The sequence below is a fragment of the Cannabis sativa genome, chromosome 1, assembly GCF_029168945.1.
Source record: "Cannabis sativa cultivar Pink pepper isolate KNU-18-1 chromosome 1, ASM2916894v1, whole genome shotgun sequence".
Lineage (NCBI taxonomy): Eukaryota > Viridiplantae > Streptophyta > Magnoliopsida > Rosales > Cannabaceae > Cannabis > Cannabis sativa.
The window spans coordinates 51812615-51834422 of NC_083601.1; the positions used below are offsets into that span (position 1 = coordinate 51812615).

At 36.1% G+C, this 21808-nt stretch overlaps 1 protein-coding gene across 1 annotated transcript; it reads left to right on the top strand.

The window, feature by feature from the left end:
- Positions 1-2435: 2435 nt before the first annotated feature.
- Positions 2436-15369, top strand: LOC115705534 (E3 ubiquitin-protein ligase KEG). Its single transcript, XM_030632887.2, has 16 exons — positions 2436-3524; positions 5740-6102; positions 6177-6407; positions 6603-6728; positions 6815-7151; positions 7244-7401; positions 8956-9113; positions 9333-9454; positions 9602-9736; positions 10363-10487; positions 11047-11151; positions 11254-11487; positions 11936-12269; positions 12359-12547; positions 12653-12958; positions 13686-15369. Exons 1-16 carry the CDS (start codon positions 2752-2754, stop codon positions 14919-14921), a joined length of 4932 nt encoding a protein of 1643 aa, XP_030488747.1. The 5' UTR covers positions 2436-2751; the 3' UTR covers positions 14922-15369.
- The last annotated feature ends 6439 nt before the right edge of the window (positions 15370-21808 follow it).

The window sequence follows — 21808 nt, forward strand, 5'->3', positions numbered from 1 at the left end:
CCTTCCTCCGAAAATGAGAACATTGAGAGTGCCAACGTTGAAAGATTCATTGTTGTTGTTCGTGTGCGTTTGATCTGTAACCATTTTTGATTCTCCTCCACAATCTTAGAAATATAATATTTCCCACAAATGACGCTAAATTTGGTCAGAGAAATTTAAACAACATCAAATATTATGAATATAAAAAAAATAGAATATTCAATAGCAATTGTGCTAGTGCTCCCTTAGAATAGCGAGTTCAAAGTATAAGCTACTAAATAGACAAAAAAGAAAGGAAATATAAAGAGAAAACAAGAGAATTATAGTGGTTCAGTCAGAGCTTGGTCTGCTTATTCTACTTTTGGTAATGATTTTAGCTTAGTTTATTTGTTTTGGATCACCCCTTTATATAGAAAGTAAGTGCCCTTTAGAATTACATAACTGATCGGTTTAAAATTATTTTTTTTTACAACAAATGACATTGTTAAATTAAAATCAAAGTTTAAAGAATAAATGAAGAACACTTCCGTCCGTTCTTGACTTAATTGCAGCAACGTATGAGACTTGAAAATTCGCATCTTGTCTATTCATATTCTATACACATGAGCTCACGAGCTTTATGGTGTTATGCTCGCAAGATGGGCCTTTCGGCCTGATCTGTTTGAATGTTTGCATTCACTTTTAATCCCATAACAGAACATCCCATGCGTCGACAACTTGCAACATGTTAGTCCTTGACGAGTCATCGAACATATTAGTCATTTAGACCAAACTTATGTAAAGAAACGACCTTTACTCGTTGCAGGAGAGATATACTTGATCATTGCATATAATCAGTATACGCACGACCAATATTAACTTCTCTTGATCCTATTTATTCTTATACTACGCAATGCATTGTATGCAATTAGACCTTGTCTCGTTCGCATATTCTCGCAAGTTCTTATCAAGCAAGGTGAGATGATCATTCTTTAATCATTTTTTCCTACAAAATTTGGCTCCATGTGGCAACTTTTTACAAGATTGAGCTCGTATTTCTAGGTGAAAAATTTGGACTATAACCTTAACATTAATTGGTTTCCTCGAAATAACTCGGCCAACCAATGATTGTTCATCGAATTCGACAACATTATCTTCGTTCACCTCCCATTCTTCTTCTAGTTCCACAATCAACTTACTTGTCATATTAACTATAACCTCAACAACTTGTATCAGTAATCACCATCAATCCTAGCATTAGAAGAACACCAATTATTGTTGAAAGAGGGTCAAATCGACTAAACAGACCAAACATGTGAGTTAGACCATAATTTCCATGGTGTTGGCCAAGGCTTTCTGTGATTTGAAGCCTCTGGATTGGCAGTTCACTGCCCAGTTTTTTTCCGTTTTAAGTTTAATGAACTCTTTTTCTTCTTGTTCAGTTGTGTTTGTTAAAAGGAACAATATCACTTTTGTGGACGAACTTGCTAAGAATGCTAGACATTCCCAAAGCGGTTCTTTGCTTTGTAAAGGGGAGGGATTTCCCCCTGTGAATCCCACTCTCTTTTGGTTTTAAGTCTTGAACGAAGGTTCTTTTTCAAAATAAATAAATAAATAAATAAATAAAATAAAATATCTAATATAACTATAATACATAAAAATTGAGATTGACATGTTGAACAAAAATACACATAATTAACAATATAACAAACTACAATTAGTGGTAAAACTTTCTCAAACCAGAATAACTTATTTTCTAACTGAAGATACATGTTTTGTCAAACCATAAACTGTAAAATTCATTTTGCGAACTGCCATCGAAAACTTAAATAATATTAGAATTTGGGATAAGATAAATGAGATTTCACCTCAAAACCAAGTGGCTCTTTTGCTCTACTTTTTGAATCGGTATTTTTGGATCTTTGGTGGCCATTTTCTTTTGACTTACTATCTCCGAATCACAAGTGTCTATTTTTTGGATTAGTTTTTTTTTTTGAATTTACGGTGGCTCTTTTCTTTGTTAGAGGTTTTTTGTTTTGTTTATTTTTGCAATGAGATGAATTTGAAGATAAAATGAATGAGCTTCGATTTTAAAATTAATTAGCAATAAAAAAAATAGTCTATTCATCTTATATATTATAATCGATTTCCACACAAGACTTTTATGTAATCTTTTAATGTACCAAAAATACAAAATAGCCATGATAAAAAAAAGCAAAAATCCTACCTAAGAATTTTGATAAAAACATATTTTATTTTTAATTGTTGTACAATAATACTTGTCTTAAGAAGTTTGGTGAGTATTTCTTTTTCACCTTAATTTATTATTATTTTAGTTTAGACAGAAAGAAGTAGGAAGGTTTAGTGGGAAAGGTGTAGCCGAAAAATTGAAAAAAATAGAGGGGCATTTTGGGAATATACAAAAAATAGCTCCTTTCTCTCTCTAAAACCCTTCATACTTCTACTTCTTCTAACTTACTACATATTATTTTCTCTCTCTTTCTCTCTCCTCACCTGAAAATTTTGATAATTTCTCCATTTTGTCTTTTTTATTTTTATTTATTTATTTTTCTTAAAATTAATAATTAATTATTTTTATATTTATTTTTATTTTTCTCTCTCATTTCGTCCATGGATCTGCTTCGCTTCACCGAGATCTTCACCTGAGATTACTCCTGTACTCCGCCATAGCCGAAGTACTAAGCTTTTCTTCTTCTTCTTCTTCTTCTTCTTCTCTGGTGAGTTGTTCTTCGATTAGGCTTTGGAGGAAGAAGAAGAGGAAGAAGAGAATAAATGAAAGTGCCGTGTTGTTCCGTTTGCCAAACGCGGTACAACGAAGAAGAGAGAGTTCCACTTCTTCTTCAGTGTGGCCATGGCTTCTGCAAGGAGTGTCTCTCCAAAATGTTCTCTGCTAGTCCCGATACGACCCTTCCTTGTCCCAGGTGCCGCCATGTTTCCCTTGTCGGAAACTCCGTACAGGCTCTGCGCAAGAACTACGCTGTTCTCGCCCTAATTCATTCCAGCTCTAACTCTAACTCAGCTCCACCTGGTGCTGCCGCTGCTCCGAATTTCGATTGCGATTTCACAGACGATGAGGAAGATGATGATGACGATGAAGGAGGAGGAGCGGGAGGGGACAATGATGTTGACTCCTTCTTGCGCCGTCGATGTAGTCGTGCTTCTGCTGCATCGAGCTCGGGACGGTGTGGACCAGTAATCGAAGTTGGTGCGCACCAAGACTTGAGATTGGTGAAGCGGATAGGGGAAGGGAGACGGGCTGGTGTTGAAATGTGGGCTGCGGTTATGAGTGGTGTTGGGGTAGTGCGTTGTCGCCACCATGTGGCTGTGAAGAAGGTGGTGATTTCGGAGGAGACGAGTGTGGATTGGGTGCTGGGTCAGCTCGAAAGTTTGCGGCGTGCCTCAATGTGGTGTCGGAATGTATGTACTTTTCACGGGTTTACGAGAATGGAAGGCTCGTTTTGTCTTGTTATGGACAGGTGTTACGGGTCTGTTCAATCCGAGATGCAACGCAATGAGGGCAGACTCACTTTGGAGCAAATCCTAAGGTTTTCTAGCTTTCTTATCTCTTTTCACCCTCATAATTTACTTGATGCTATTTCTTTTGGGAAAAAAAGTTGTGGAATCCATGACTTGTTTCTGGTCTATTCAGTGTTTGTTCATGGTGAAAAACTGCGTGTTGTTTAAAAAAGGATAACTTTGTGGATGCATTGACCTCTTGTGAAATTGCACACAGAGGCTTTACTAATGGGGGAGACCAAAAGCATGGACCTTTAGGATCTGAGAACTAGACTTAACTTTTACAAAGTGGGGTAGATTGTTTCTTGGGTGAAACATAAAGCAGGCTGTGATTGGTAGCTAAAGAAAAGTATTGCATGCAATGAAAGTTTATTTCTTTTCATTGTTGAAGTTGGTTACATATAATATGAATTTAATCTAGAAAACAAAATTCGTTTATGCTTCATGTATCAATTTTTTCTTTCTTCAATAACCTTTGTGTTATAAATTCTCCATTTCATTCTAATTTTTGCCCCTTCTGAGTTTACTTGGTATCCCCATGCTCCTTCTAACATTTAGGTGTTTGCTTGGTTGCAACAGAAGTTCCGATGTTTTGATTTCTCTTTCATAAGTATATTTTGAATAGAAGTGGAATATCATAAAACGATTGCATTTCACTGTTAGGTGGCTTTTGCATTTAGTTTAGACTGCTAAGGAATAGAAGTTCTTGCTTGTGTTTCTATTTAATTTATGCTTATTTAGGAATTTAGGTGCGCAAAGCATATTGTGGAAACATGTTTCTGAAAGTGTGGTGCTAGCCATTCTTCGGGATCTTTAGTTAGAAAGGAACCATAGGTTGTTGAGGGTGCCAAGACATTGAGAATGAAGACTTTTTCATGGTTTAAATTTGAGTATGGATCTCCAATCATAAAGACTTCAAAGATGGTCCATCTTTAATTGTCTTAGATTCGATAATTGGTTTTTTTTTTTGGTGTTATTGGTTTGTTTTGTTGCTGAACATTAAGAATATGTTGTTTGCTTATTCTTGTGTGTGTATACATATGTATTATCTAAGTGAATTTAGTAGTAATACATTTTGAGATATAATAGCTATTTATTTATCATCACACTCAAGTTTGAAAATGCAACTGATTAACTTCGCAATAGGTCTAGCAATTGAAATTTAGTGTATCACACTTTGAAGGTGTGGTATTAACATTGCACTATAATAAGTACTGCAAAATAAGGTTAAGGATTTTAAATTAAAGAGCGTTTTGCTGACACACTAATGCCAAATCGTGAACGATATTTAGAAAACCCCCAATGTTGTAAATTTTTTTACTGCTGTAGCGGTAATCAAAGTATACTTTTTTTTTATTATTTTACTATAACTCACTAAAAGTATGTTCGAAAGTAGATTAAATATTTATGCCACTTGTATTTTTGATAAGCCTTTTCTATTCTATTTAGGGGAAAAACTTTGATAATATCACCAATAAGCTTATAACAATCTTGATACATTCAATACGTTTTCCTCTATCACATCATTACTATAATATGATGAATGTCATGATGGATTTTTCGTAATACACTAAAAATCTATATTATAACGCAGAAAGTTAGAAGAATGAGGTGATATGTTCTTCTTTAACTGGAAGATCCACTATGAATGTTTGTACTATCATTTTTATGTAACTGGCAATGAAATTCGCCTTGAATTTTTGTAACTTTGCTGTTTTTTTATCATCAACTTATACCACAAATTTCAAAAGTACAACCATACGATTAATTATTTAATTATCCTTTTCAACATTTTCATATTTTATGACCAATGACCATAAAATATGTACCAGCAAGTAACCATACGAGTTTTATCCTATTGGATTTTGATGGCTTTTATCACTGCATAAAGAATCCAATTTCTAATTGTATATTATCATGGCATGGGTATTTTAATATGTACCAGCAAGTCCAGATTTCAAGTACTAGCTGGCCAATTCTGAGGCAAAAAAAAAAAAAACTAGCTGGCCATGTATTAATTGGGTTGTTTGTCTATTAAAGGTGCACATTATATTATGTATTGAACGTTGGTATTTTAGTATGTTAGAGTATGCACAAAGCTTAATCCAGGGTTGTAGAAAAAAAAACTATTTTGATGGAAAAAAAATTCAGTGCACCACTACAATAGATGACTGAAAATAAAGAAACATAATTATGAGTTTTTTGTTTTGTAATTCTCACATATGGAGTATTTTGTAATTGTAGATATGGAGCTGATATAGCACGAGGGGTCGCTGAACTTCATGCGGCAGGTGTTGTGTGTATGAATCTGAAACCATCAAATCTTCTATTGGATTCAAATGGGCATGCAGTGGTTTCTGACTATGGGCTTGCTGCAATTCTTAAGAAGTCTGACTGTCGGAAATCTCGATCAGAGTGTGATACCACAAGGGTCCATTCTTGTATGGATTGTACAATGCTAAGTCCGCACTATGCAGCTCCAGAGGCTTGGGAGCCAGTAAAAAAGTCGTTAAATTTGTTTTGGGATGATGCAATTGGTATTTCTGTAGAGTCAGATGCCTGGAGTTTTGGCTGTACTTTGGTTGAGATGTGCACCGGTTCCATCCCGTATGTCTAACAACACATGTACTATTTAAAAATTTTAATCTTTTTCATCACTTATGGTGACATTTATTTTGTAGGTGGGCGGGCTTAAGTGCAGAAGAAATTTATCGAGCTGTCGTGAAGGCTCGAAAGTTACCTCCACAATATGCAAGTGTAGTAGGTGTAGGGATACCTAGGGAATTGTGGAAAATGATTGGTGAGTGTCTGCAGTTTAAGGCAGCCAGAAGACCTACTTTCAGCGCAATGTTAGCTACTTTCCTTCGTCATTTGCAAGAGATACCTCGTAGCCCTCCAGCAAGCCCTGATAAGTAAGCTTTTAATGTTTTGTTCATGTCTTTTTCCCTACCATGTGTCTGTACATTGTTAGTTCATCAGACTTATTGATTGTTGATTCTTGTGGATTTTTCCAATGAATGTTCTCTCTGAAGATTTTTATGGGTGAACGATATGTCACTTTTAATGTTTTAGACAGTTTTAAATTGTTTCTTTTTGTTTGTATACAGTGACTTCGCTAAATGCTCTGGATCAAATGTGACAGAACCGTCTCCTGTTTCTGATCCAGAAGTATTCCAAGATAACACCAACCTTTTACATAGACTTGTGTCTGAAGGGGATGTAAATGGCGTTAGGTAAACCCTTGACTTAAGTCTCTTTTTTCATTGTATCCTTAGGGGATATTTTTGTCATATTTTCTTTACTCTTTTATCTTACTCAGAGATCTGCTTGCAAAGGCTGCATCGGGAAATGATAGTACTGCAATATCTTCACTTTTAGAAGCTCAAAATTCAGATGGCCAAACTGCTCTCCACTTGGCTTGTAGGCGTGGTAGTGCAGAGCTTGTTGATGCTATCTTGGAATACAGAGAAGCAACTGTGGATGTGCTTGATAAAGATGGGGATCCTCCGCTTGTTTTTGCATTAGCAGCTGGCTCCCCAGAATGCGTTTGTGCTCTTGTTAGAAGAGGTGCTAATGTGAAATCTAGCTTAAGGGAAGGGTTTGGTCCATCTGTTGCTCATGTTTGTGCTTACCACGGCCAACCTGATTGCATGCGTGTAGGTGTTGAAGCTAATTAGATAAATCAATGATTTGCGTTTGATGCTCTTTCCTGTCTGACGAGATTCTCTCTCTAAATTATTCATAACAGGAGTTATTAATTGCTGGAGCTGATCCAAATGCTGTGGATGATGAAGGCGAGACCGTGCTGCATAGGGCTATTGCCAAGAAATATACAGACTGTGCCCTTGTCATATTGGAAAATGGTGGCTGTATGTCAATGGCTTTTTCGAACTCAAAAAATTTAACGTAAGTATAAATTTGAATTCTTCAACTTTGGTTGGCATAATTTACACACATTATGACTCAAATGGGGAAGAAAAAGAAAGTTTTTCATGAACTGTGGGAAGTCAACTTTTGGGCTCCAGACATGAACATGTTTGTAAGTATAAGTACTGAGAAAAGGGATAGATATGAGATGTTTGGTATGGGGGTTTGAGTTCTTTGGAATGGAAATGTAAAACCAAACTTGTGTTTGGTATAATTTTAGTTGAGGGCTTATGATTGAGTGGGTCCCACTTTTAAGTTTATTTTTTGGGGTAATCTCAATCTCGTTAAATATTTGAGTTTGAGATTCCCTTAATCTCAACCCCTCTCAACTAAAATCCACAAAGTGAAACTTTTTTTTTTTTGAGAAAGAGAAGGCCACCAAGTGAAACTCATACACCAAACATCCCAATTGTTAATACACAGTACATTTACCATATGATGGGAGAGGGAAATATGGAATGATTGACAACAAAGATTGGATAAAAGTTTGTGATGGAAAGAAAGGAGTGTGTTGGTGCTTGTTCTGCTTCTGTGTCGTGTATAATATTTTGTTGGATATTATTTGGGCTAAATTGGAACTGGATGAAGAAAAAAAAAAGAACAGATTTGCTGCTTTTAATTGTTCAGTAAGCTCGTTTTTATTTTTCTTTACCAGACTTGTATTTTTAAGCGGCCTTAAAATAACTATTCTTGCTCCGTATGTGGTTTAATTCATGAGTCATGACTCACCTTTTCATGGGAAAATACTGTTATTGTCCCATGTTTTCTCAATAAAATTCTCATTATCTTATAAACAAAAAATGTCAATATTCTCATTGATGAATTTGAGTATTCATATTATTTCTGTTCTCGATTTAACAATAATTAGTGTTGAGAAAGTTTTTCTTTTATTTGTATTGGAAAAGACAAATGCCTAAATGTATGTTTAAACAGAAAAATAGATGTTCGTTGTCAACAATGTAAATTACAAATATCAGCAACAGAAAAAAAAAAACAGAATTTCTGATCAATAATTAATGAAATTATAGTTGAAAGAACATGATGAAGGAATTCAAAGCTTGCTCTTTTTTGTATATATATATTTATATAAAATGCTTGAAATGTTTTCCAAAAGGTGGCTAACTTAATGCTTCACTTCTGGGTTGCCATTTACGGAATCCCTTTGGATGAGCAGCCTGTAGTTTTTGTTGACGTCTATCTTACATCATTTTTTTCTTTCATTTTGATGTCATTCTACCCTGACATTTCTGTGGCCTTTGAGAAAACAGTTCAATTTGATATATGCAGTTCAAACTACATGTTTATTTTATCTTACATAAGAGAAAAAAAAAGCACTATTTCACTTCTCTTGTTAAGTGTATCTGTAAACCTGCAGCTTTTACTAGTTATGATCTTCTGGTGCTTGATTGGTTGTTTTCCAGTGTTTCAAATGGAGCTGCAATAATGTGCATTACAATTAGATTGAATCATTGGAACTATGTGTACTGTTACTTTTGAATCATGAATGCTAATAAATTCTTGTGGTGTCACCAGACCATTACACTTATGCGTGGCAACATGGAATGTGGCTGTTGTAAGAAGGTGGGTGGAAGTTGCAACTCCAGAAGAAATTGCTGATGCAATTGATATTTTCAGCCCAGTCGGTACTGCTTTGTGTATGGCAGCTGCAGTAAAGAAAGATCATGAAATTGGTAATGCTAGACTTTAAACTAGATTTGTTTGAAGTTACTTGATTATTATTTATGTGTTTATTTTCTTAGAAAGAGCAAGATTTATCTTAAAAAGAAGCATTTGTATCCAAGTACAGAGTCAATTTGGTTAAGGGTCAATTGTCTTCTTTATACTTTTTCTCTACATTATTGCATTTGCTCCCAGTATAATAATAATGATTATTTTTATGATTGTTTTAGAGGGGAGAGAAATGGTGCAGATACTGCTTGCTGCTGGGGCAGATCCAACTGCTCAAGATACCCAGCATAGGCGAACTGCACTGCATACAGCTGCTATGGCTAATGATGTTGACTTGGTAAAGGTATGCAAGATTGCTTTTATAGATTATTAGAAAGTCTTAAGCTTTTATTGATTCTACAGTAATTATTGTGTCTGCTTCTCTGCTTTCTCGGATTTTTTCTATAGCTTTTTAGATTTACATTGTTGTGAATTTACAATTATTGTATAGATCATTCTTGATGCTGGAGTTGATGTGAACATACGGAACGATCATAATACAATTCCTCTTCATGTCGCGCTGGCCAGAGGGGCAAAGTCATGTGTTGGGTTACTCCTATCATCTGGAGCAAATTATAATTTGCAGGTTTTTCTTCATTTTTCTAGAATTTATTTTTACATTTTACAGTAGTATACTTTAAAGTTTAAACTTCTTATTTGTTTTGCTTATACAATATCAATATGATATTTTTTTTTCCTACGCTAGAAATGCCCTCATTTTCTTCATTCTGAATCAATCATCTATTATTGTATGGTTCTCTCTCTCTCTATCTCTCTCTCTCTCTCTCTCTCTCTCTCTCTCTCTCTCTCTCTCTCTCTCTCTCTCTCTCTCTCTCTCTCTCTCGCTGCTTTTTGTTTTTTTTCTTTTCAAACTAGTGTTTAAAATTGGTTGTCTTCAATCACTTTTTTTTTTTTTTTTGTAAATCTCAATTGTTTTCTTTAATAAAAGATATATTAGGTGATCCTAATCCTATATCATCTTCTATGTTTGTACAAGTTTGAGGTTTTGTTTCTATAAATAAAATAAATTATATTGCATTAGCTTCACTATATGTCTTCAGATAAATTGTGCATTGCCATGTGACTTGTCTGCTCACTTCTTGTTCTAGTCTTTTCTCATATATCTTCACATTTATTTGGAATTTCAGCTGTCTTTTTATTTAATGTGATTAGTATTATTGCTGGCTAACAATTTCTGTACACGTTTTCAAGGATGATGAAGGTGAGAATGCTTTCCACATAGCAGCAGATGCAGCGAAAATGATACGTGAGAATCTAGAATGGCTTATTATTATGCTTCGGAATGCAGATGCTGCTGTAGAAGTCAGAAATAACAGGTAAGTGGCGATTGTTCATATTGCTTATTGATTTCGTTTGATTATTTTATATGGATACATTATCAGTAGAAAGATAATTTTTTAACGGACATTTAGGTCACTCATGGACATGTGACCTTTGTCTCTTTTCAAAACAAGAAACAGAAAGAAAAAAGAAAACTAAAGATAAAATTGGAAATAAAAGGAATTATCATTTTTCAAGTCTATATTATCTTCTTCCTTTTTGGGGATGAATAGTTTGTACTTTGTTGTAGTTTAATGGGTTTTCTACAAGTAGTTTCTGCTCTCCTCACCCCACCCGACCCACTTCTTCCCCTGTGGTACTTTTTGCTTAAAAAGAATTCAAGTATTGTTTGTGTATTTAGAAAAGGTATTACTTCCATGCTAAAAATGCAACAATGTGGCAAGGCAGTCATATTTAGTCTTTTTTTCAGATTTTATTAGAGGTCTGAGTATTTGGCTGTAACTGTTGATGACAGCTTGTCATCTTTTGTATTCTCTCTTTTCGTCAATAATCATTTTGAATTGAACTGATTACAATCATTTTGCATGGTGACAGTGGCAGCACATTACGTGACTTTTTGGAGGCTCTTCCTCGGGAATGGATTTCTGAGGATTTGATGGAGGCACTTGTAAACAGGGGAGTCCATCTTTCGCCAACAATGTGAGTAGAAAAGTAAAGGGTTTTTTTGTCATTGTGTTGATGTTGAATTTTTACACGGCTTTTGGATTTTTAATCAGTACTGTGTGCACTCTGGTGATTTAGATTTGAAGTGGGAGATTGGGTTAAATTTAAAAGAAGCATCACCGCTCCAACATATGGTTGGCAAGATGCTGAACATAAAAGTGTTGGCTTTGTCCAATTTGTCCCAGACAAGGACAATCTCATTGTGTCATTTTGCTCTGGAGAGGCTCGTGTTTTAGCAAAGGAAGTTGTAAAAGTCATTCCACTGGACAGGGGACAACATGTGCAACTTAAACCAGAAGTAGAGGAGCCTAGGTTTGTTCCAACTGTGTGATTTTGTAAAAATAGAAGTAGTTCTGTGGTTACCTTTGGTTGGTTGGCTATTTCTGATTCCAGTCCCTTTTTTTTTTCGTGTGCTACAAATTGTTGCAGATCCCAGTATTCTTTTTTGTATTATCCCTAATGTTTTCTTCGATTCCCCTTGTTTCCAATAAAATTATTTATTTTTATTAGAAAGGAGTTGAATGCTTGTTTGTATGGAGTAGTGAATTATCTATCTCCATCATTAACTCTGATGTGTTAAATAAATGGAACTATGGCTAATTTTTGTTGTGAAGCAGTTTTGATTATGCAGTTTGAATGACTTTAGAAGTAGAATATACAGTGAATGATTTCAAACATTGTGGATCTTCTCTCTGCTTCTTTGCTACCCACGTTACTTGTGTATTCTAATTAGATTGTGACTTCGTCGTTCATTTGTTAGGTTTGGTTGGCGTGGTCAGTCACGAGACAGCATTGGAACTGTTCTATGCGTGGATGATGATGGTATCTTACGAGTTGGGTTTCCTGGGGCATCCAGAGGATGGAAAGCTGATCCTGCAGAAATGGAAAGAGTTGAAGAATTCACAGTTGGCGACTGGGTTCGCATTCGGCCTACTCTAACAACAGCAAAGCATGGACTAGGATCTGTAACACCTGGGAGTATTGGTATTGTCTACTGTATCAGACCAGATAGCAGTCTGTTGCTGGAGTTGAGCTACCTTCCAAGTCCATGGCACTGTGAACCAGAGGAAGTTGAGCTTGTAACTCCTTTCAGGGTATTGTTACATTTATTGTCCTTATTTTTGTATATTTAGCGTTCTGTAAGATTAGTTGTGTATTTCTTGCTCTGACACATTGTGTTTAGATTGGGGATCGTGTATGTGTGAAGCGATCTGTTGCAGAACCCAGGTATGCTTGGGGTGGTGAGACTCATCATAGTGTCGGAAGAATAAGTGAAATAGAGAGTGATGGTCTTCTAATCATTGAAATACCAAATCGACCAATACCATGGCAAGCTGATCCCTCAGACATGGAAAAGGTGGAAGACTTTAAGGTGATTTATTTCACTTGTTATTCTTACAATGTAGATTAATTAATTAAGAATAATTTTTTTAATAACATAATTTTAATATACAACTGTTCTATCAATTATGAGTAGGTTGGTGATTGGGTCCGAGTGAAAGCTTCAGTACCCTCCCCAAAATATGGATGGGATGACATAACAAGGAGCAGTATTGGAATAATTCACAGCTTAGAGGAGGATGCTGACATGGGTGTTGCCTTCTGCTTCAGGAACAAGCCCTTTCGTTGTTCTGTTACAGATGTAGAGAAGGTGTCTGCATTTGAAGTGGGCCAAGAAATTCACATTATGTCTTCTGTAACTCAGCCACGACTTGGATGGTCAAACGAATCTCCAGCCACTGTTGGAAAAATTGTTAGGATTGATATGGATGGAACATTGAATGTAAGTATTATTGTCTACTATTATTATAAATGATATCATGCATGAGTAGTAGAGAGTAGTTCCTCTATGTTTTTCCGTCTTATAATATTTTAGAAAAATCAATTATGTTGTTGGATAGGTTAAACCAAAATAAGTAAAAAGGAATGGTAAGAATATGTGAAAAATATATTGCATCTTGAGGGGCTGTTTGGTTGTGGCCAATGTTGCTTTCAAATAAGAAAGTTTCAAAGATTTGTGTTTTTATTCTCAGGAAAGCGATTTCCTTAGTGATCATTTTATTTTCCATAAGGCTAAACATTAGTGTTAAATAAATAGGTGGATTATATAAAAATATTTATAAATAATTAAATGAAAATTGTCTGTAATTTTTGGTCTTTGGCATTGAATGTTATGACTAATTGTCGTAGATAAAAACAATGAGAGTTTGTAAGTAACAGAAGAGAGTTTGAGGTAGTTTTGCAACAAATGTCAAATGGAGGGAGGATACAAGATAGAGAGTTTAAGTTTCCTTCGGAACATCAACTATGTCTCAGTCTCATTTTGTGTGTTTAATTATGTCGGTCTTAGTCCATTGTCGGTGTTAAAAGCTAAAATCAAAGGACTAGACAGAAACTACTTTAACTTCTCACTAAATGGCCATTGCAGCATCGGCGTATTAATGCTTTCAATCACGTGTTTATTTATCTATTTATTTTTATTGTTGATAAGCATTTTGTACTTCATATAGGTGAAAGTTGCTGGTCGGCAAAGCTTGTGGAAAGTTTCACCAGGAGATGCGGAAAGGCTTTCAGGTTTTGAAGTGGGAGATTGGGTCCGTTCAAAACCAAGCCTTGGGACCAGACCAAGTTATGACTGGAATAGCATCGGAAAAGAAAGTTATGCTGTTGTACATAGCATACAAGACACGGGTTATCTGGAGTTAGCCTGCTGTTTTCGTAAAGGTAGGTCAATTACTCATTACACTGATGTTGAAAAGGTTATGTGCTTTAAAGTCGGGCAGCATGTTAGGTTTCGGACTGGAATTGCTGAGCCTAGATGGGGCTGGAGAGGGGCTCAGCCTGATTCTAGAGGCATCATAACCAGTGTTCATGCTGATGGGGAATTAAGGGTTGCTTTTTTCGGTTTGCCTGGGTTATGGAGAGGTGATCCTGCAGACCTCGAGCTTGAGCAGATGTTTGAAGTTGGAGAGTGGGTTCGATTAAGACATGATGCAAATAACTGGAAGTCCATTGGACCTGGAAGTGTTGGTGTGGTTCAAGGACTAGGGTATGAAGGGGATGTATGGGATGGAACCACTTTTGTTGGGTTTTGTGGAGAGCAAGAAAAATGGATAGGGCCAACTTCTCATCTTGAAAGAGTGGAGAGGCTATCAGTTGGTAAGAAGGTTAAAGTTAAAGTGTCTGTAAAGCACCCGAGATTTGGCTGGTCCGGCTACAGCCACTCAAGTATTGGAACTATATCTGGAATCGATGCTGATGGAAAGCTGAGAATATATACTCCTGCAGGCTCAAAATCTTGGATGCTAGATCCTTCTGAAGTTGAAGTAGAGGAGGAACAAGAGCTTCAAATTGGAGATTGGGTTAGGGTCAAACCGTCTGTGTCAACCCCAACGCATCAATGGGGAGAGGTAAATCATTCAAGCATCGGAGTCGTTCACCGCATGGAAGATGGGGACCTATGGTTGGCATTTTGCTTCACGGAAAGGCTGTGGCTTTGCAAGGCATGGGAAGTGGAATGGATTAGACCATTCAAAGTTGGGGACAAAGTAAAGATTAGAGATGGGCTGGCGACCCCTCGTTGGGGTTGGGGAATGGAGACACATGCAAGCAAGGGAGAGGTGGTTGGAGTGGATGCGAACGGGAAGTTAAGGATAAGATTCCGATGGAGAGAAGGCCGACCGTGGATTGGAGATCCAGCTGACATCGCTATTGATGAAAACTATGGGAAAATGGGTTCTTCATGAGTGAGGGGTATGGTATCCCCATTACTTTTCTGCAACTTATGTTGCTTTCATTTAAGGGTGTTTAGCGATGGAGTTCTACCCTCTCGAGGTTGCGAGGGAGAGAAAGGGTAGCTCTTGCTACTGCTGCTGCTCGATAAACGGATATGGCAAAGAGCTCTACACTACAAAATTTATTTATTGTTAATAAAACAGAGAAGAGAGTACAATCAATGGATAGGTAGAGAAAGAGGAAGAAGATGGTTTGTTGTCCTACTGTTATTTATAGTTGATACAAAGGACACAGGCCATGAGAAAGTGGGCATTGGGCCATTTCTCATCTGATTTATATAGATAAAAAAGATGTTTTTAGCTACACAAGCTCTTGTTTCATCTATATATATATATTTATATGTATAATTAACTATATTGCTATTTGTGTCATTGTATAAATTTAAAATGCTTTTTGTCTTATGATTGAGATGCATTTTGGGGCATCTTTTGCAACTATTTACTCTGCCATCTTTCTTTTTTTTTTTGTTTTTTTTTGTTTTTTTTTGTTTTGGTTTAAAACCTTTCACCATGGATGCAATTTTTGAATGTCTCTACCAACACGAACACCTTTTTTATTGGAAGTCAGTCTGATTTAACCATGAAGGGTTGTGAGTATACATCCTTGAGTTTATTGGGATTATCAAAATTAAACCATCTTTGAATTTCTTCAAGTACTTTATTATTGACGGTGTGTGTTTTTGCTATTTTTTCAAACTAAATTACATATGTAGTTTTTGTAAATTTTCAAGCTGTAATGTATTGCAAGATGTTAAAATCGTAAAAATTAGACAGCAAAACTGTAGTGTGGGGCGGTACGGTTTTATGTGGTTTATGTTATCATTATTATCGAATATTATAATAAAAAATTAAAAATTAATCTACTAAAGTTTCAACAATAAAAAAAAGAAAATGTTATTAAATTTTTAGTATCATAACATAAATACTAATCAAGTTATTGGATTTATATATAGATGTTTCCTTGAATTTAATTATATGGCTTGAGCATTGTAAGTATATGAGTTGATCATATATGGAAAAAGAAATTATATTGTAAAAATTGGTGGTTTTATAATATATAATGTGGTACGGTTTGATCTACGATTATTGATAAATGATAAATACACTCCATCATTAAAAAATATGTAAACTTAAATAAATTTTAAAAATTTCTTTTAATATTTTTTAAATTTTTTTTTCTCACATTAATTTATGTTAATTTCATACTTATTTTAATTTCAGTTTCATAATTTTTTTCTAACTCATGTATATATATTTTTTTTATTTTTTTCTAAGAAAATTTCATATAATTTTTTTATTTTAATTTTTTTGTTATAATATTTAAATATAATTTATTTTTGTTTGATAAGTATATTTTTTAAGAATATGAATGGAAAGAAAAAAGTTGAAAAAATTCAGTACAATTAAAGATATAAATTTTACATAAAATAAAAATTATTAAAATAGGGTGTATTTATAAATTTTTGGAGTGTAAATAAAATTTTCCAATAAAAATATGTAAAAAGGGTAAATACGATTTGGACCCTGTGTTTTGCAAAAGTTACCAATTGGACCCTCTGTTTTGTTAAATGACAAAATAGACCCTGTATTTTCTAAAATGGTACAAATAGGACCCTGAACTGATTTTTTGTCAAAATAAAATTTAATAATAATCCGATTTAAAGGTGTTATGACTGTTATAAAATAATATAAAGTAAATGAGAAGAAAGAAGAAGAAGATGAAGAGAGAAAGAGAAAGTGAATGAGAATTTCTGAGTTGTTTATTCTAATGGGGTGAACCCCTATTTATACAAATACAAGAGTGAGATATTAAGAAATTAAGAAAAAGAGAAACTAAGAAAAAGAGGAATGTTGATTACAATTAATGGTAATAAATAAATAAAAGATTTGGACATCCACATAATTATTAATATTTATAACACTCCCCCTTGGATGTCCATAATAACTGCCTTATTAAAAATCTTGCTGAAAACTTGATCAAAGGAAAAAGAGTATAGTGTAAACTAACTCCCCCTCATTTAAGCATTTGTGGAGATCTTCTAATCGACGAATTTCGATCTTATCTGACGCCTTCTCAAATGTTGATGTTGGTAATAACTTTGTGAATAAGTTTACAAGATTGACACTTGATTAAATATGTTGAACATGTATTTTCTTGAAGCGTATAAAGAAGAATTTCGTGAAATGTGTTCTAACTCTATCTCCTTCAATGTACCATCCTTTTAGTTGAGCGATGCAAGCAGTATTATCCATAGAGAATTGATTGGGTTGATACTTCTTTATTGAGTGCAATTCATATGTTTCCCGAATATATTATGTCAATGATCTCACTCACACACATTCTCTACTTGCTTCATAAAATGCAAGTATGTTAACATGATTTAAAGTTGCCTCTTTAAAAACCTTGTCAGAAAAACCCAGTGGGACAAAATCTGAGCTAAGGAAAAAAGAGTACAATATATATTTCATATTCATAACTATTTGCAAGTTGCCTCGTTAAAAACCTTGCTAGGAAAACCCAGTAGGACAAACCCTGAGCTAAGGGAAAAAGAGTGCAACATGAATATGTCTCCCCCTCATGCACATATGATCCATAATTCTTTTGGTGATAATAGATCTCATAAGATTATTGTTATCACTTTTAAAATATCACCATATATAATCTTTGATCATATATTTTCTATAACTCTTCCAGAGTATGTATGGACTTCTAAATTATAGATGAGGGGTTCGTGGAACATTAATATTTATCCAACTAATTGTATCATTCATGTGTATATACAATCTTGCTCATACTAAAATTTAACATTTTAAGTAGATATGAACATAACACATTAATGATAATATAAATTTTCGTTTGTGACAATGATGGTACTCCAAGACCATATATTTGTTCCATCTTGTTGTATGATCTTAATTTCCATATCAAATGATCATATATCTATAATTCTTAATATATATGAAGTACTTCAGGACTTCAATACTAATGAACAAACTTTATACATTTAATATTTCTCGATATACAAAAAAAATAAAAATTTGTTTTGCAATTAATCAAAAACTCTTCAAGAGTATCACAACGTATAATTTACGTATTTATACTGCATAGACAACCATACGTATTTTTCAAACAATAATTTACTTACATGTCTTTATTTCATACAAAGATCTTTGTCATATAGTGCGCGCGACTTAGAATTTATATCACTTAAGACATGTATTAAATTCTTCTAGAATTTTTAGATAAGGCTTATTTCAAATTCTCACTATTGCTCCTAATTTTGCCCAATATATGTGGACCAATCAGACAGGGACACGTGGATCAAGCAATTCACAATATTTGCTAAGTCTTTAGGCCATAAGATAACGTCCCGGACGTAGGTCCCGGAGAAGGCACATGGAACTCAATATGCTCCCGGAAGCTCACACAACGCTAAGGCATCTCCGCGAGGTGTCAGGTTTCTCCTGAGCAATCAAGTCGCATTAAATGCCGCATGGGAGGAAGCGTGTTGGGACTGCTACACGCAATAAAGTCTGACGGCACAACCTCCAACCAGCAGCGCCACAGTAATGATCATTTAAGTCTAGCGACGGCTACACTGTGAAGAGTCACGTCAATCAAAAGGCAATAAGGACATTCCACATAAAAACCCTACAACACCTAGGGATTTGACCATGCATTACCCATGGTATATTCATTGGGAATACCCAACTTTATGGATACTTACAGATACACTTGTAAGGACAATTCTAGGGATTACCCCACCAAAAACACTATAAATACCCCCTCAAAGCTCATTAAATGGGATCGAGAATCTTGGGCTGCATATGAGCAAGTAGAGTAAATACTCACCAAGAACATTCTCTGTATTTATAAGGGTGAAATTCTCCCAAGTATAATATCTGTATTAAATACATCCATAAATAACAAAGACTCGTGGACTAAGGCTCATTAACGCCCCAACCACGTAAAAATCCTTCTCTCACTTTCTTACAGCTCAATAACTTTATAATATTTTATTAGTTGCCGAAAATCTCGGTCAACATTTTGGTGCTTTCATTGAGAGCTGAAGAAAGCTACTGTAAACAAACATTTGACTTCACAAACATGGTGGAGACAAGAAGTACTCGTCAGCCTCGTCCTCTGGAAGACGCTCAAGACCCGAATGAGGAAGATGTAGCCTCAAGAGCAGAAGAGGAGTCCGAGGAAGAAGAAATAGTCCCCGATGATGACTACGAGGGAAACCTCGACGAGTATGCCTATGACGAAGGTAGTTACTCAGAACTGGTGCTTCTCAGACAAAAAGCTATCGATCACGAAGCCGAGATCGAAGCTCAGAAAGCGCAAAACCAGAAAATGCAAGAAGTGATGCTGGCCATGCAAAAAGCCATGGAAGCAGCTGTCATTCACGTGCACCCCAAGGAAATGACCGCTGGACTCGACAAGGAGCCAGCGATGTCTTCGCCTAATTCCCAGCAACAGAAATCTAGGGAGCCTAGCCCTATAAGATACCCTGCTGAAGGGAATCAAACAAAAAACCCTACTTCTACCCCAGGGCGAAAGAAAAAGGTGCAGGATCCGCGAAAGGTCCGCTCAGATTTCCCTAAAGGGAAGGGTTCGCAGAGGGGCAAGCCCCAAAGAGGGAGCCTTGGGCCTCAAGATCGAGGGGACCAAAAAAGCGTTTCTGTGCACCAAGAACCCGGGGGTAGAGGGAAAAGAGGACAGAGGTGTCCTCCCGTTGATCTGAGAAATCAAATCAATGGGAACCAAGGTGATCTCCGAGATCACCTTGACCAAAAAAGATACGGACCCGCGGTCTCCACGGGTACGTTGAATGAAGGAATTATGGCGGAACTCGCCATACTTCGAAAAGACATTGCCCGAGTCTCCCGGAGACAGAAAGGAGATGATTTCGACTCGGACAGCGAGGATCGAGAGCCATGTGCTAAGCACATCTTAGAGGCAGAGCTCCCTAAGAACTTTAAGATGCCCGAAAGGGCAGCTTATACCGGGAACTCCGATCCTAGCGACCACTTGTCACGGTTCAACCGTGTCATGACGGTCATGGGGGTCAGCAATGACGCCAAATGTCTGTGCTTCCCACTTACCCTAAGTGGGTCTGCGGAAGAATGGTTCAAAAAACTGGAACCAGGATCCGTGGGCTACTGGAACAAACTACAGACTAACTTCCGGAGACAGTTTGTCGCCGCAAGAAAGGTCAATCTGGAGGTCAGTGCCTTGACTAATATCAAGCAACTGCCCACCGAGACCTTGAAGAATTACATAAAGAGGTTCCGAGAGGAAGCCTCGAAAACCAAGAAAGTTGACGACGGACAACAGCTTGCACTTCTCCAAGCAGGCATCCGTACTGGGACTCCTTTCTGGAATGAGCTGCAGCAAGAAGGAGCTGCTAGCCTCCAGGACTTCCAGAAGAGAGTCCAAAAATATATCAACCTCGAAGAAGCCCAAATCGTGGCTTATGGAGGCTACTATCCCACCGGAATAGCAGGGTACATGCCCGGAGTATCGCCCTCGGGTACTGCCCCGACCGCAACTCCACAAGCAAGTGGCATGTAAAGCCCGCTTAGTTAATTTGGAAATTAGCAGTTATTTATGTTAATCAGGAAATTATTTATAGCTATTTAAATAATTTATCATGGATATTTATGGAATTCAGATATGCATATTTATGTCATCAGCAGTTTTTATATTTCGCATTTCCGGTGTCCGGTATTTTGGAACGCGGCGTTTGGCTCAGTAGAAATCACAACTTAGTATGTTAGATTTTGGGGACGGGTTTTAGACATTGGGAATGTCGGGAATGGCCGGGAATTTAGAATGTCCCAAAAATACCCCTTTAGTATGGTTTTAGTGATTTTATGGTGGAGGGGCAAAATGGTCTTTTTGCCCCATTAGTGTTTTGTTTTATGTGATTTATTAAATGGAAAATTAGGTATTTATTTTATTAAATATTGGCTGAAATGAGTTAATTAAATGGTTTTATTAGGTTGTTATTAAATGACTTTCTTTTATTTTACAACACTTAGAAAAAATTCCAAAAAAGTTTCAAACTCTCTCTTTCTTTCTCTTCCATTTTCGGCCAGCCTTGAGCAGCTAGGAGAAGGTGTTTTTCCTTTGATTTTGGCTAGTTATTCTTCATCCTTTATGGTCTATTGCAACTAGGTTGGTTCATGTCTCTTTCCCTCTTTAAATTCTTGAAGAAAATGTGTGTAAATGTGAATTGCATGTTGGATTTTTATGTTGTTGTTGCTGCTGTAATCTAGTGATTATTTTGTGTTTAAGCATGATGAGTTTAGGGTTGTTTTGATGCTTGATTACTAGGTTGAGCATGCTAGAAGTGAATATGTGAAATTATGTAATTTTGAGAGAAAATGCCATGAATTGTTTACGTGAATTCTTTGGATGTTGTTGTTTGTTTTCAGAGGCTATATTATGCTAGTTTAGGTTGATTTTAACTGGTTTGCATGCTTGTTTTGTGGTTTTGCTCAAGCTTGAGTTTGGAACTCAAAGCTTGAGCTCCAATGGCAAAATTTGTGTATGTGGTTTCTGGGTAGGTTTGATGCCTTGGAAATGTTTATTAGGACCTATGTAGGAGGTCTGGAAAGTTTGGGACCATTTGGGTTCGAAATGGTCAAGTTATGGGAATTTTTGGTTGCTGCCTGCGAGGAACCGGAATTCCGGTTGAGCATCCGGAATTCCGGATGGGGTTCAGAATTTTCCCGAACGGAATTAGGTTGAACCGACTTCGGATGGGGGATTTTCGAACCACTAGTTTTCCTCGTTTTTGGGTTTTTAGGGGTATTGCCATGCTTTTTAT